This window comes from Leuciscus leuciscus, assembly GCF_965113295.1.
Source record: "Leuciscus leuciscus genome assembly, chromosome: 5".
Classification (NCBI taxonomy): Eukaryota; Metazoa; Chordata; class Actinopteri; order Cypriniformes; family Leuciscidae; genus Leuciscus; species Leuciscus leuciscus.
In genome coordinates, this window is record NC_138729.1 from 17287820 (window position 1) to 17304441 (window position 16622).

General features: G+C 44.4%; 1 protein-coding gene across 7 annotated transcripts in view; it reads left to right on the top strand.

Moving 5' to 3' along the window:
* dnm1b (dynamin 1b) overlaps positions 1 to 16622 on the top strand; it is a 68971-nt gene that overhangs the window by 13064 nt on the left and 39285 nt on the right. For all 7 annotated transcript variants that reach the window (XR_014206050.1, XR_014206051.1, XM_082169731.1 and 4 more), the window contains exons 2-5: positions 2941 to 3014; positions 4943 to 5092; positions 5204 to 5407; positions 5570 to 5668. Coding sequence is in view for 5 of the 7 variants with exons in the window: in XM_082169731.1 (XP_082025857.1) it covers positions 2941 to 3014; positions 4943 to 5092; positions 5204 to 5407; positions 5570 to 5668 (527 nt within the window). In the remaining 2 variants the exon portion in view is untranslated. The remainder of the gene's footprint in view (positions 1 to 2940; positions 3015 to 4942; positions 5093 to 5203; positions 5408 to 5569; positions 5669 to 16622) is intronic.

The following is a 16622-nucleotide window of genomic DNA, read 5'->3' on the forward strand; positions in this document are numbered from 1 at the left end:
CTTACTTGATTCATTTCCTCGCAGACAAACTGCTCTTTGGACTTTGGAATCAGTTGCAGCGTATCATACAGTTGAATGAACATGAGCTCATTCACGCTGACACTTATGGTGCAATTTATTGGACAGATGTCTATATTATGAATGAGACATGGAGTTTTATAACAGTGGCACATGCTGATTTGCCCTATCACCATGGTGACGTGACGATCAATTACATTATGGTGCAGTCCGGCGGAAAGCAGCTTGTTATCCCAGCTGCCGTATGAATGTCATTAAGCAGCCTGCAAGAGCAGATAAGACACTGTAGCTGCCTCCCAATTCAGAGGCTGCATCCTTCAAAAGGCCGCATTGGAATGCCAATTGCGTCACCACGGCGCGACGAAGGCTGTCCCAATTCGAAGGCTCCTTCAAATGCGGCCTCCAAATGCGTCTTTCGTTTCCTGTGAAATGAAGGATACAACAGATGGATCCTTTGCGGCCATTGCGCGCCAGTGATGAAGGGAACTTTTCAGAGAACTTGCTTAATTACCCTTTTAAACATAATTATGGGGTTTCAGCTTACCTAAATATCTAATGATACAAATGTAAAGATAAAAATACATTTTAAAGTGGTCCAAATGTGGACTTATATCTTACTAATATGGAATTATATTTTATACTCTTTATTATATACATAAATGGACCATGGTAAACGTATTTAGACAGTTTGTGAACCCTGTTTTGTTTTTAGTTGAATATAACTTTCAAAAAAGTCCAGTATAAACGTTACTGCCACTCATCAACGGCAGTTGTTACAGTTTCTAGGCAACAAGAACAGTCCTCCTTACGCTACACCATCCCATTTAACAACTCGCGGTCCGACCTTTGCGGCCTTCGAAGGATGCAGCCTCTGAACTGGGACACAGCTTGTGTGTGTGTCAATAATGGGAAGTGCAGCATTAAGATGGTCATGTGTCCTAGTAAACGTTAGGTTTTAGTTTTAGACTGCTTTAAAAAAATTAATAAAAATAGAGTGCAAGAGTGGCCACCTATTTTTTCAGAGGTCATGGTTCTAACCGTTGAATCAATCAGACATCAACAACATTACAAACTTTAGTTTGAAGCAAAAAATAAATGAATAAATAAAAATCGGGAATGCATTAAATTAATCAAAAGTGACAGTAAAAAGATTTACATTGTTACAAAAACAATTCATCCATTCATCAAATATTAAGCAGTAATAAACAACTGTTGAGCACAAAATCAGCATATTAGATTATTATAATATTATTATGATCATATTATCATGTGACACTGAAGACTGGAGTAAGGATGCTGAAAATTCAGCTTTGTCACTAAATTACATTGTAAAATATATTCAAATGGAAAGCGGTTATTTTAAATTGTAACAAATAATATTTCACAATATTACTGTTTTTACTGTATTTTTGGGAAAAATGCATAAAAAAAATCTTACAGACCAAACAATTTAAACGGCATATACAGTAGTGACCAAAATAATGTCCAGAGGGGATAAAACCGTAATTTACACAAAAATATGAGGAAAATATTTTAGATCTTTAAAATATTTTAAAGATGAGGGAAGAACAAAACACTAAACTTGGTTAAGGTGTTTATTTTACAAAACTATTTGGCAAAAACAAAGAAAAAAAGCTACTGAACTAAAGCTACAGGTTTTATTTTTATTTTAAAAAGTTTTTGCATGTGTTCATAATTTCTTTGAATGACAGCCTGGCCAAAAAGTATCACGAATAAAACATTTGACTCTAAGCACAACTACGCATTATGCGTACAAAATTTATAACAAATTTGTAACAATATTTTAATAAAGGGTGAAGATGTCAATTTTCCTTGGCCGGGCATCACTTTTGGCCACTACTGTATATATGCATTTGTGTATGTATGTACTATGTAGGCTATGTATTCCTTGAACTGCATCTTGTAAAATATGGGCTGTATGGATATGGACAACTAGAGCACTTAATTAATTCATAGCAGTCCTAAAATAAACAGTCTATTGCCCTATTTACTAATTATACAAACATCTTCATCACACTGCAAACTATTTTTTAATTTTTAATATCTGCCATTTTGCAGTTTATTGGAGAATCAAAGAAGCTGATCAGAGATAATATGAGAGGCTATTATGATAGGATACCTGTACATAACCATCATGATTGCTTTATTATTTTAACACTGTCAATATGAATTACATAATTGGACTGTAAAAAGAAACACCAATTAAATTAGCTACCTAAAAAGTTCGATTGTGAGATTAGATCGTGAAGAGGCTATTTTAAACATCCAGTCTTGGAAATCCATAAAAGCTGAGGTCAGTAGTGAAATGCAATTACATGTTTTTTTCTTTCTAAGCATAACCACTAATTTTGGAAGCACTTCTGCCTAATGGCCAGAAACTCATACAGCACTTTCTCACACACCTTTCTCCAACCCTGTATCCAAATGTCTCATTGCCAAGGAAGGCTTATAGTTGCAAATATACAGGCAACATCCATGTATGAAAAATTGCACTAATGCCTCTAAAATCTAGAACAAGTACAACAATGGGTTATGCACACAGCTGCTAGGGCAGCAGTAGCACTGGCATTTTTTTTAAATTAAGTCAGTACATCTGGTTTTCACGATGAGCTGTTTTTAGTGTGAACATACACTTAGAGTCATCATTAGATTAAAAACTGAGTTTTTATTCACATTATTTAATTAATATTACTTTTTATTGATTCATAAAAGCAGCAGCATGACTTATTTTATTATTTTATCATTTTAATTGATTATTTAAACTTACGATTTAAAAAGAAAATGTAATATTACATGGTCTCTCCATGTTATATTTGTATGCTAGAAATGCACTTTAATATAGTCGTTTGCATACAAAAACTAAATTTGACTCAATGAATGCTGCCTCATCTTCTTTTTTAGGGACTTTCTGCCTCGTGGCTCTGGTATTGTCACTCGGCGCCCCCTAGTGCTGCAGCTGGTCAACTGCCCTACTGGTAAAAATTCTAGAAGAACACTAAAAAAACAAACTCTCTAGCAGGGGTTCTCAACTCTGGCTCTCAAGGTCCACCCTCCTACAGAGTTTAGCTCCAACCTTGATCAAACTCACCTGCCTATCCTCGTGTTTGAAATCGACCCCTATACTCTCATTCAATATTCCCTGAGTATCCAACTGAGTTCGCCGGAAGGGCTGCCGCTTTTGCATAATTTGTGCTCGCTGTAATTATTTGAAACTTAGCAAACTGGCTCCAGTAGTAATGAAAAGATTATCTTTAACTCTATCATGGAAACTAGCATGTTTAAACCTTAAAGGAAAAGTTTACTTAAACATGAAACTTCTGTCATCATTTACTCACCCTCAAGTTGTTTCAAACCTGTATGACTTTCTTCTGCTGAACACAAAATAATATATTTAGAAAAATGTCAGTAACCAGACACTTGATGGACCCCATTGACTTCCAAAAAAAAAAAATACTATGGAAGTCAATGGGGTCCATCAACTGTACCGACTTTCTTCAAAATATCTTCTTTTGTGTTCAGCAGAAGAAATAAATTCATACAGGTTTAAAATAACTTGAGAGTGAGTAAATGATGATAGAATTTTCATATTTAAGTGAACTATTCCTTTGAGGCTACAGTCCGTACATTTTTGTTGTTCAAAATGTACTTAATTCATATAGTAAACGTGCACATCATGAATCCATTTTCCAAACCGTGTTTTTGTCTTATCTTGAATCACTATGGTACACCTATAATAAGTGTTTATATTATGACTATTTTAGATTGGTTCGGGTCATACCGCTGCGGAGTACCTGCGTGACTTGGCGTAGACATAAACAGAGAGAAGTAGCTCTGACTACAATGTTCTTCAGCAAGATGCATGCAGTTCTGTTTATTAACTGCTAGAGCACGAAACTGCAGCTTTATTTAAACAACTTAATTAAGTAAAAAGGAATTATTAAACCTGTATGATATTACGCTGTAGCCACATTGGACCAGCGGTTTGGAAAATGGATGATTCAGCTGCGGACGCAATTTTCTGGTCAGACGTAGGAATTCATTCGGCGTGACCGTCACAGTGCATTATGGGTATTCTATAGCCATTGCGCTTACATCAGTTGTACACTTGTTATTGCGGTGGATTGTGGATTTGAATAAGTGCACTCAGTAATGTCCACTAATTTTTCGGGCACCACTACAAATGGCTGTCCCCTCAAATAGTGCCCTATTTAAAGGGATAGTTCGGCCAAAAATGATATTAAACCCATGATTTACTCACCCTCAAGCCGTTCGAGATGCATATGTCAATAGCATAGAAACGTAGCGTAGGAACTGTCGTGACATAGAACGAACGCTACGCTACGTCATACGCCGGCATCCATCTCCCGTGAACGCGCGTCGACCGTTGCCGGAAGCCAGTAATTTTCATTTATAAAGTTTTAAATATGTATATTTTTACGACAAAACCGCCTTCGTTTATCCCCCTGGAGCCGGATGGATTACTTTTGTGAAGGATGCATGCACATTTTTGGGACTTGACATTATAGCCACTGAAAGATCTAAGACATTTTCAAAAATAACTGAAAATATGTTCATCTGAAAAATGATTGACATATGCATCTCGAACGGCTTGAGGGTGAGTAAATCATGGGTTTAATATCATTTTTGGCCTAACTATCCCTTTAAGGGTATAGGTGGCAATTTCGGACACAGCCTATAACTTTCAATTAATCCTGAAGAAGACCTTGATTAGCTTGTTCAGGTGTGTTTGATTAGGGTTGGAGCTAAACTCTGCAGGAAAGTGGTCATTGAGAGCCAGAGTTGAGAAACCCTTGCTCTAGTTTTAAATGCATGTTTTTAAGGCAAAGCTAATATGGAATGCAAAGCTAATATTAAAATGCCTTTCCTAATTGCTTATTTCCAGAACATGCCGAGTTTCTGCATTGCAAGGGGAAGAAGTTTACTGATTTCGATGAGGTTCGTCAGGAGATTGAGGCAGAGACAGATCGCATCACCGGCCAAAACAAAGGCATTTCACCTGTCCCTATCAATCTACGCGTCTATTCACCTCATGGTACCTTCATTCATGCACATACAGAGAAATTATTTTAACATGATCAGATCTACATATTCTGTTACATATAAGCATGCATTGTCAAATCATGTCACCCCTTCTCTTCGCCAGTCCTGAATCTCACCCTCGTGGACTTGCCTGGTATGACCAAAGTGCCTGTAGGTGACCAGCCGGCCGACATTGAGTTCCAGATCAGGGAGATGCTAATGCAGTTTGTGACTAAGGATAACTGCTTGTTGCTGGCTGTGTCTCCTGCAAACTCTGACCTGGCCAACTCAGATGCCCTCAAGATTGCCAAGGAGGTTGACCCTCAGGGTGGGTTGTCATCCAACAGTGACTGACACTTGTTCTAAAATAATTGCAAAATTTCAGACATATCTTGATGTGAGATTTTTAAAGTTCTTTTCTTTTAAAACTGTTCCTGATCACGTGTGTGTGTGTGTGTGTGTGTGTGTGTGTGTGTGTGTTTCTGAACAGGTATGAGAACTATAGGTGTGATCACTAAATTGGATCTAATGGATGAAGGAACTGATGCACGAGATATCCTGGAAAACAAGCTTCTTCCTTTACGGAGAGGTGAAGTCAGTGTACAAAGAGAACGTGTTCATACTCTTTCCACATAAATATAGCCTTTCAGGAACATTTAAAAAGTCTCATTGGAGAGATTTTCACTGTAATAAGTATAATTCTTAGCCTGGGAAAACCCAGACAACTTTCGGCAAATTTAGATTTGCTCTGCAAGTAGTCTGGCAAAGAGCTCATTCAAGCCCATTTCTAATCTGTCGAAATCGCGGCACCAATCAGAAACGTTGAGGCGGGCTTTACACGATGACGATCGCTCTGATTGGTTTTAGGTCTATCCAATTGCGCCCAGAGTCATTTGAGCGACGTCCGTTGGTGAAGCGCATCAACTTTTAAATGCATTATTATATTCAAATAGCAAACACATGAGGACAGTCTCCATGAAAGACCCACTGGCAGATGAACGTGCTACTACATTTCTCTCCGAAACGGTAGGAAATTAAATTAGATTTAATAGAGGATTTTAACTGTGACAAGATGATTGACAGGGCAGTTTACGTGACAGGATGCACGCGACAGATCCGTCCGATAAAGATGATGAAGTAGTATGTCCCAAAGCTTACCTACTTTTTTGCTACACATTCAAAAGTAAATACCTTTTCCTCACAAAAAGAGTACATACTTTTATGGCGTAGTGTAACTTAGGCGAACTGGTACGCAGCATATGGCTTTACACGATGACGATCGCTCTGATTGGTTTTAGGTCTATCCAATTGCGCACAGAGGCATTTGAGCGACGTCCGTTGTTGACGCCCCTTTGGAAATGAGTTATTAATGAAGCTTTGCCAGACCATAACTCAGTTACTACTGAGAATGGTCTGGTTTTAACCAGGCTATATAATTCTATAAATTTGACACAAATTAAAATCCATCCATTTAAAAAGATTATTACAAATATGGTAACACTACAATGTCTCATTTGTAAACATTAATGTATTAACTAACATGAACTAACATTTGTTACAGTATTATAAATCTTTGTTTATGTTAGTTAATATAAGTACTGCCATTCATTGTTTGTTCATGTAGTTCACAGTGCATTAACTAATGTTAACAAATACAACTTTTGATTTTAATAATGTATTAGTAAACTCTGAAATTAACATGAACTAAGATGAATAAATGAAACTTTTTTTCCGCAGTAGTTTCAATTTTGATATTTTTAGGTCAAACCGTTCTTGTCTGTCAGTCATATAATGCAGGTCGATGGTCACTGTCTCAAAGAGCATGCACAGAGTCCAAATTAAAACAATTCCCCGTCGTCCAAATTAAACAATTCCCCATCGTAAGTACACATTGATGGCCTAAGACACGAAACGAGCGGTTTGTGTGAGAAAACGAACAGTACTTATATCGTTTTTTTACCTCTTATACACAGCCATGTCCACTAGATGTCGCCTTAAAGACATTCGTTCCAATGAACTGCCGTAGACAAGGCGACATCTAGTGTATATATCTATGCACCAGTCTGCGCACACGTCAGATCAGATCACTTGGACATGGCTGTGTATAAGAGGTAAAAATGATATAAATACTTTTCGTTTTCTCACACAAACCGCTCGTTTCGTGTCTTAGGCCATCAATGTGTACTTACGATGGGGAATTGTTTAATTTGGACGACGGGGAATTGTTTTAATTTGGACTCTGTGCATGCTCTTCCATCCCAGATGGAAAGAGCTCATGAGGAGCAAAGATTTTAAAACGGACGCCGAAGTTGCCTGCTTTCTTCTCGACAGGTAATTCAGCCTATTTGTGTAAATTCGAAGTTTTATAGTTGCTTGTCTAACCATAGCATGGTTGTGCATAACGCCAGAACGACCTCTAGTATAACTTGCGTTACTTTTCCCCGCGTCAATGGTGAAAAAGTATTGTTTACCTTGTAACATAAATCTGTGCTGCGACGGATCACAGGTGATGAATAGTTTTAAAGGCACAATCAGCACTACTTCCGGATAACTAAAGTGCATTAAGTATAAAATTACTTGTTCCAATTTAGCAGACTTTAAGTTCAGTTTGTTTAGTTCCCTTTCGTGGTCACTCCGAGTTACGTCGGATGACGACGATTGGGGTTTCGCTTAGAAGCCTATCACCTTCGAGTATATAAAACGAGCCAATGGTAATGAAATGCCATGGGTCTGCGGAATTTGCATAGCGTAACTCCGCCCGCCGCAGGGGGTATAAAAGGAAGTACGCTGGCACAATGCAGATATGTTTTCGCTTCAGAGCCAAGAGTTTTCTTCACTCCTACAAGCTATTCTGTATCATCTTCACTCTACGAGACGAGCGGCTCTTCAGTGTGTTGGTGTGACGGCGTGTTCCAGCGAGATCGCATTGCCTGCTGCTGATCTGTGCAGTGATCTGCCGACAGTGTGTGTGTTTCTCCCTGGGCGCTTCAGCACTCTGCTGAGCTTTTCCTCTCTCTAAAAGAGCTGCACGCGGCACGTCTTTTTCAAGACGGCTCGCCCGTGTATTTACTGGATGTGGGCGCGTGATTCATCTGCCTAACGGTCACGAGCGCTGTTTCGCGTGTTGGGCTGATTCACGCTCGGCAGTGCTCGTGGGTGAGTCACGTTTTCTCTGCGGGAACGTGACCATCGCGATGTTTATAGATCGAGACTCAATGATCCCCGTGTGGGTAGAGTCCCCTCTGCCACACCCCAATCTATCTCTTCCTCGAGAGGGGATACTTTGGCTGGTGGCCAGGGTGATCTGAGGGTTACAGTGTGGCATAATACCGACGAGCATTCCTCGGGCCACGCCCCCCTCCACATCGCAAACCGCGGGGCTTCCGTGTGTACCTGGTTCTTCTTAGGGACCCAGTGTTTTCATTCGGGGCTCCAGCAGGTGGTGTCATGTCACTCACAGCATCACAAGGCGGGCTTGATTCCTCTGGAAATGAGGATTCGACTGCGTTGCCTCCCTCTGGAGTGTCAGCGTTAGTCGAGTCAGATCCAGAGCTGATGGCCATGCTTTCCCGGGCAGCTGAAAGCATCGGCTGGAGTGGCGCCGCCCTCCCCCTGAGCGCTGTAGGCTTCCCGGATGTGCATCAGGACGCTTCCGGCCCGCGGGCGTCCTCCGCCTTCGCTGCACTCGATCGCGTGGCGATCATGGGCTGTATGTTCTCTGTCACTATCGTGGCACAGGCATGCAGTGCTGTGTGTCGCCTTCGCCTTCGAGGCAGTGCTGACTCGGGAGTTCTGTCGGAACCGGCCGCAGTGGAACGCTAGTCCTTCCCTGGCCAACACTGACAGAACGCGGAAACTCGACCACGCCCCCTTGCTGGGACGCTATGCCTCCCATGCCCGGCTTGGTCGTTCCGCCGCGCACACTACTGACCTCGCTCTCGGGCGACATCGGTACCTGCGTGATCCTGGGTCAGGTGGTGTCCACTAGAGTGGTCCAGACATGGGCTCAGCCAGGTTGATGTGAGGGGGTCTGAGAATTCATTTTCTCAGCTCCCTCATGTCCCAGGCTGGGCTCCTCGGCGGTGTGGTTGAGGACTGTACCCTACAGTTTTTGACCCCCCCCCAGAAGCAGACTGAGGCCTTCTGCACCGACGGTCATCCGTCCGTGCGGTCTCCTTAGTCTGCTTCCCGCCGAGGCCACCTCCATGCGGCTCCTCCCCTCGGGCCTTCACTGGCCCTGAGCAGGAGGAGGTCGCAGGAGGGCGGCGCTGCCCGTCTCCGCCCCTTAGACTGCCACGCCAGCCTAAGCAGCACTCTTAAAAAGCCCCGCGGCCCGCTAAACGCCAGGCTAAGCGGCGCTCCTGAGACGGGCAGCTCAGGATTGGCTTTCTTTTCTCTACAGGAGGTGGTAGCAGGGCCACTCCTTCCCCCGGTGGAGGGCCGGGGGAGAATCTTTTGTTCTCCACTCCCCGCTGCTCGTCTCACGACGGGCAGCACCCTAATGTGGTTAAAGAAAGAATCGAAATTCCCAATCCTGAGCCTACAGAGTCGGAGGGCCGCAGTGCGCGCCACCCTCGGGTCCCGCCACTGCCGCCCTCCTCTGTCCCAGAGGTCTGGGATGACAGCACGCGCCGCCCACGGGCCACGCTCCTCTCATCCCCCTCTGTCGCCAGACCTAGGGCTGGGCGATATGGCTGAAAACTGTATCACGATATAAGTGTTTCATATCGGTCGATATCGATAATTATTGAATTTTTTTATAACATATTTAAAATAAGGACCAGTCCAGGAGACAAATATATTACATTTAAAGATTTTTTATTTTAAACTTAACCTACCTCTGATTATAATCCCATCAGTTAAAAAGGCAGAAATGTCAACACGACCATGGAAAACTCAAAAGTCTAAAATCACAATGAACACTTAACAATTATCTCTTAACATTAAGGTGCAAAATTAAAGAATACGTAAGAAATGCTTTATAAAGGGGTGGGCGATATGGCAAAAATATAATATTACGATTTCTTTCTATAAATTATATAAATCTATTTCTTTCTATTTTCTATAAATTATACATTGATACTTATTAAAGCTATTAATAAAGTTATTAGTCAAGAGCAGTGAGTGATTTTCTCTTTACATTTTGTTGTTTTATTAACATTAAAGGGATAGTTCTCCTAAAAATTCTAATTTTCATAATTTACTCTCTCACGTTGTTTTAAACTCGAATAAGTTTCTTTCTTCTGTTGAAAATAAAAGTTATTTGGAAGAATGTGGGTAACCAAACAGTTGATGTACCCCAGTGACTTCCATAGTATATTTTTCCTCCTATGGAAGTCAATGGGGACCAGCTACTGTTTGGATACCCACATTCTTCAAAATATTAATATTAGAAAATATTAGAAGGCAATTAATACAGGTTTGGAACAACATTAGAGTGCGTAAATAATGAGATCATTTTTATTTTTGGGTGAACTATCCCTTTAAGGACAAGCGACAGCGTGTTTACTATTACTACTGTCTCTTTAAGAGCTGCGCGCGACGCGTCTATTATACACGCATTTGACAAGCAGATTTTCTCTCAATTTTCTCAAGTTTGCTTTCACTTTAGACATATCCGACTAGTTTATGTAAACCTTGTGTGTATAACAGTATTAGCAAAATAAGACTCGAAAGATAACTTAGTATTCAGGCGCTGGTAGACAGGCTTTTAGTGCATGTGAGCTTCACATGTATGCGCTGAGAAACTAGCTAGAACAGCGCATAAGCACGCGAATAACAGAAAAACTGACGACGGTCTTGCATAATCTGCAGACGACATTGGTCTGACTACGGTCAGACTTTAAGTCAGGCGAGCTGACTTTTTCTGTTTTATCTAGTTACTAGAGAGTGAGTGCCTTTGTTCATGCAATCAAACTTGCTTTGCTGGTTTCTTCCAACGAAAAAAATAAATAAATAATTATCGAACGTTTTATCGAACGCATTTTTTATTGATATTGATTACGTGTCTATCGCGATACATATCGTTATCGTTTTATCGCCCAGCCCTAGCCAGACCCCTGCCAGAGCACGCCCCCGTGGGACGCGCGCCCTCCCCTGGCCTCCTCTGGCAGGACGCGGTTAATGACCGTGCCCCCGCACAGGGCCGCGATGCCACCCTCGCCGGTGCCGGTCATTCCGCCTCGCTGCCCCACCGACGGTACGTCTGTGGTTCGTATGACCCCGCTGGTGCACTTTCTGGAGGCCTGGCTAGAGCTTCCCAGACTGTCCCGCTGGGTCGCGAGAACCATCAGGCTCGGCTACGCGATTCAGTTCGCGCGATCTCCTCCCCGCTTCAGCGGAGTCCGCTTCACTATGGTCGGTGGCAATGCCCCTGTCATGAGAGCGGAGGTCGTCACCCTGCTGGCGAAGGGTGCGATCGAGATTGTCCCTCCAGCCGAAATGAGGTCCGGCTTCTGCAGCCCTTACTTCATTGTACCCAAGAAGTCCGGTGGGTTACGGCCAATCCTCGACCTGCGCGTCTTGAACCGCTCCCTTCACAGGCTGCCGTTCAAGATGCTAACGGCCAAACACATCCTCCAGTGTGTGCGGCCGCAGGATTGGTTTGCAGCGATCGACCTGAAGGACGCCTACTTCCATGTCTCCATTTTACCTCGACACAGACCGTTTCTACGGTTTGCTTTCGAGGGGCAGGCATACCAGTACGCGGTTCTCCCTTTCGGGCTAGCCCTGTCTCCTCGCGTCTTTACGAAGGTCGTCGAGGCAGCCCTTGTTCCCCTTCGGGAACACGGGGTTCGCATCCTGAACTATCTCGACGACTGGCTTATCCTAGCTCACTCTCGAGACCAGGTTTGCGAACACAGGGACCTAGTGCTCCGGCACCTAGTCCGTCTGGGCCTTCGGGTCAACTGGGAGAAGAGCAAACTCTGCCCCGTGCAGAGGATCTCTTTTCTCGGTATGGAGATCGACTCGGTCGCCATGTGCGCGCAGCTTACGAGCGAGCGCGCGCAGTCACTGCTGACTTGTCTTCGTCAGTTCGAGGACAAGAGTGCGGTTCCACTGAAACTTTTTCAGAGGCTCCTGGGGCATATGGCATCCGCAGCCGCAGTAACGCCGCTGGGATTGCTTCATATGAGACCGCTTCAGCTTTGGCTTCGCGATCGAGTCCCGAGGTGGGCATGGCAACACGGCACGCTCCGAGTCCCAGTGACTCCAGCCTGCCGTCAGACCTTCACCCCGTGGGCGAACCTCAATTTTCTACTGGCCGGAGTGCCCTTAGAACGAGTTTCCCGGCATGTTGTTGTGTCAACAGATGCCTCCAACACGGGCTGGGGCGCCATGTGCAATGGTCATGCTGCCGCAGGCTCCTGGACAGGACCCCAGCGCCTTTGGCATGTCAATTGCCTCGAGTTGCTGGCTGTACGTCTCGCCCTGCACCGCTTCCATGCGCTGCTCAGGGGCCAGCACGTACTAGTCCGATCAGACAATACCGCAACAGTAGCGTACATCAACCACCAGGGTGGTCTACGCTCCCGCCGTATGTCGCAACTCGCTCGCCACCTCCTCATATGGAGTCAGAAGCATCTGAGGTCGCTTCGAGCCATTTATATCCCGGGACACCTGAACCAGGCGGCCGACGAGCTGTCTCGAGTTCGGCCTCTCGCTGGAGAATGGCGACTCCATCCCCAGACGGCCCAGCTGATTTGGGATCAGTTCGGCGACGCACAGGTAGACCTGTTTGCCTCCCACGACTCGTCCCATTGCGACCTGTTTTACTCCCTGACCGAGGGCACGCTCGGCACGGATGCACTGGCGCACAGCTGGCCGCGGGGCCTACGCAAGTATGCGTTTCCCCCAGTGAGCCTTCTTGCGCAGACCTTGCGCAAGATCAGGGAGGACGAGGAGCAGGTCATTTTGGTTGCCCCGTATTGGCCCAACCGGACCTGGTTCTCCGAACTAGTACTCCTCGCGACAGCACCTCCCTGGCCAATTCCTCTGAGGAAGGACCTCCTTTCTCAGGGACGGGGCACCTTATGGCACCCTCGTCCCGATCTTTGGAACCTCCATGTGTGGCTCCTGGACGGGACGAGGCAGGTTTGAGTACCCTACCACCTGCGGTGGTGGCTACCATCACTTCCGCTAGAGCATCGTCCACGAGACATGCCTATGCGTTGAAGTGGAACCTCTTCGTCAACTGGTGTTCTTCTAAACATCAAGAACCCACGAAATGCCCGATCAGTGTCGTGCTTTCCTTCCTGCAAGAAGGGTTGGAGCGAAGGCTGTCTCCCTCCACCCTGAAAGTGTATGTTGCCACCATTGCCGCACATCACGAAGCAGTTGATGGTAAGTCTCTGGGAAGGCACGACCTGATCGTCAGGTTCCTGAGGGGAGCGAGGAGACTAAATCCTCCTCGTCCTCCCTTCGTACCCTCTTGGGACCTCTCAGTGGTTCTAACTGCCCTGCAGAGTGCTCCATTTGAGCCTTTACAGTCAGTGGAGCTTAAGTTCCTGTCAATGAAGACAGCGCTCCTGGTTGCATTGGCCTCCATCAAGAGGGTAGGGGACCTGCAGGCATTTTCGGTTGACGAAGCGTGCCTGGAATTCGGGCCGGCTAACTCTCACGTGATCCTGAGACCCCGGCTTGGATACGTGCCCAAGGTTCCTACCACACCCTTTCGAGACCAGGTAGTGAACCTGCAAGCGCTGCCCTTGGAGGAGGCAGACCCAGCCTTGGCACTGCTCTGTCCAGTACGCGCCCTCCGTGCTTACGTAGACAGAACGCGGTGTTTCAGGACCTCAGACCAGCTCTTTGTCTGTCATGGTGGGAAGCTGAAGGGAAAGGCTCTCTCAAAGCAAAGGTTATCCCACTGGATAGTGGATACCATTGCTTTGGCATACCAGCAGCAAGGTCGTCCGTGCCCCCTTGGTGTGAAAGCCCACTCCACACGTAGTGTGGCTTCCTCTTGGGCTCTAGCGCATGGCGCCTCGCTAACAGACATTTGTAGAGCTGCAGGCTGGGCGACACCCAACACATTCGCGAGATTCTATAATCTCCGAGTAGAGCCAGTTTCTTCTCATGTACTCGCTTCAACCAGCCGGTGCTAGATTCTGCTCAGGTGTCTTCGCTTGCTCGCCATTCCTCTCCACGGACGGGATACGTGCGATATTTCTCTCAGGTGAGTCTGATAAGCTCTGAGTTTCCTCCAGCACTGGTTACGTCAACGCCTGAGTTATGCCAATCTGCCATAACGCAGCTTTTGCGCTTGACTAGGTGCCTCCATGTGCATGGTTCCCCCTCTGGGCGACCCCCACATGTGTATTCCACTGTAAGTCTCCCTGTGAGCGTGTGTCTTTCCCTTGGCAAGCCACCTTGCCACCCCTGGGGTTTAAAATTCCACCTGCGGCTGGACACCCCAGTGATTTTCCATATGCAGCCCTCTGGGTCATATGTGTATTCTAAGTCCCCCCCATTAATGGCTGGGCATAATTGCATATTTCTCTCTGGAGATATGCTTCCCAGTGTACCTTGGTATCCCTGTGTTAAGTAGGACTCCTTCGTTCGTGCTAGTCTCACAACAGGGAGCTCAGACTTACGCAGGGCACTGGAAGACAGCCGAGGTGGCGTGATTAGACTGGAACCCCAATCGTCGTCATCCGACGTAACTCGGAGTGACCACGAAAGGGAACGTCTCGGTTACGGATGTAACCCTCGTTCCCTGAGTGGGAACGGAGACGTTACGTCTTCCTGCCACTTCCGCTGTACCGCTGAAAAACGCCTGGGGCTAGTCTCGGCTCCTCAGCGAAGACATATCTGCATTGTGCCAGCGTACTTCCTTTTATACCCCCTGCGGCGGGCGGAGTTACGCTATGCAAATTCCGCAGACCCATGGCATTTCATTGCCATTGGCTCGTTTTATATACTCGAAGGTGATAGGCTTCTAAGCGAAACCCCAATCGTCGTCATCCGACGTAACGTCTCCGTTCCCACTCAGGGAACGAGGGTTACATCCGTAACCGAGACGTTATCATGTGCTGCGTTCCAGTCCACTTTTAGACAATTTTTTAAGCTATATAAAAAAAGGACACTGTAAATTTTAGTTATTTTTAATTGCTTTTACTTTGCGAAGTCGAACTGGAAGCCATGTTAATCTTGGAATAATACGGCCACCGTAGGAGTTAAAACGCCCTCGGAATTGAAAGCGCCCCTAATATTCACTGGGTAGTCATATACAATTTCACCGCTAGATGGGGGAAAACATCACACAGTGTAGCTTTAAAGCAAAGAGGTGAAAGGGTATTGTTAAATGCAAGTCTACGGTTTGGTAAAATATACATCCTTTGAACAATTTTAAACTGTATAGCCATAGCACGATTACACGAATGAATGAATGATCCCTCAGATGTACATTGAGAACCTTGTATAACCGACAGTGTTTGGGAAAGTTACTTGGGAAATGTTATAGGTTACAGATTACAAGATACCCTATTTAAAATGTAATAAGTAGTGTAACTATTTCAATTACTTTATTAAAGTAATGTAACTGATTACATTCGATTACTTGATTACTTTTATACATTTCTAATGAATGTTTTTATCTGTTAATCATTTCCAAACATTTAAACCAGGCGGGTTTAACCTTACAGTACTCAACTTAGCCTACTCAACACTGATTACTGTCAGACTTTCAAAATCCTTCATCACTTGAATTAAGATTATAATAATAAAATTTTAAAGCACAGCCACCACAAAATCACACTTTAGCACCTCTTTTTACTTTGAGATTGTTCTGAGTTCAGTGTACAGATTTAAATTCATAACAAGAAATAGTTTAATAGCTACAGTATTATACTGTTTTTAAATCAAATCCTTGCAATAGCTATGACAGAAAACACTGGCATAACAATATATATGTTCTGTCAAAGGGTTCATAAACAGAAGTGTGGCTGGCAAAGACGTCTTTAGCTAGCTAGCAGACTAGCTAATTTGTTATGAATGGAGATTAACATTGTTAAATAAACTACTGGACATGCACCAAGCAATACAGAGCTAAAATACGTCTTGATTAGCAGCATGGTGTTGGCAGATGGGAGGAGGCAGTGCCTTTCCTACTTTATTTAATGACTGCTTAAAGTTAACTGTGGGTTAAGTTACATACCTGCAGATGCTTCCTCAGGTTCGACATTGAAACCTTTGATATCAATAGCATTTGAATAGTTGGCAAACATATTTTGCACTGAACAGTTATATTTGCACCCTTTTCTGATTTATAGATGAAATGATTTTAAAATTTCCAGCACTGGAACTAATTTTTATCTTTCGCCATGGTGGCAACTCTCAGACTGTCACGTTTATGTTCAGTTAGTTTCATTATCATGGACTTTTTGGGTACGTCTACACGACAACGATATGCTTATAACAAATACGTTTTTCCTTTGAGTTTTCCGCGAACAGACGACACCATTGTCAAAACGATCACCATCCGCGAAGACGACTAAAACCGCTGTATTCTGCTGCCAGGCCATTAGATGGCGATGAAACACTAT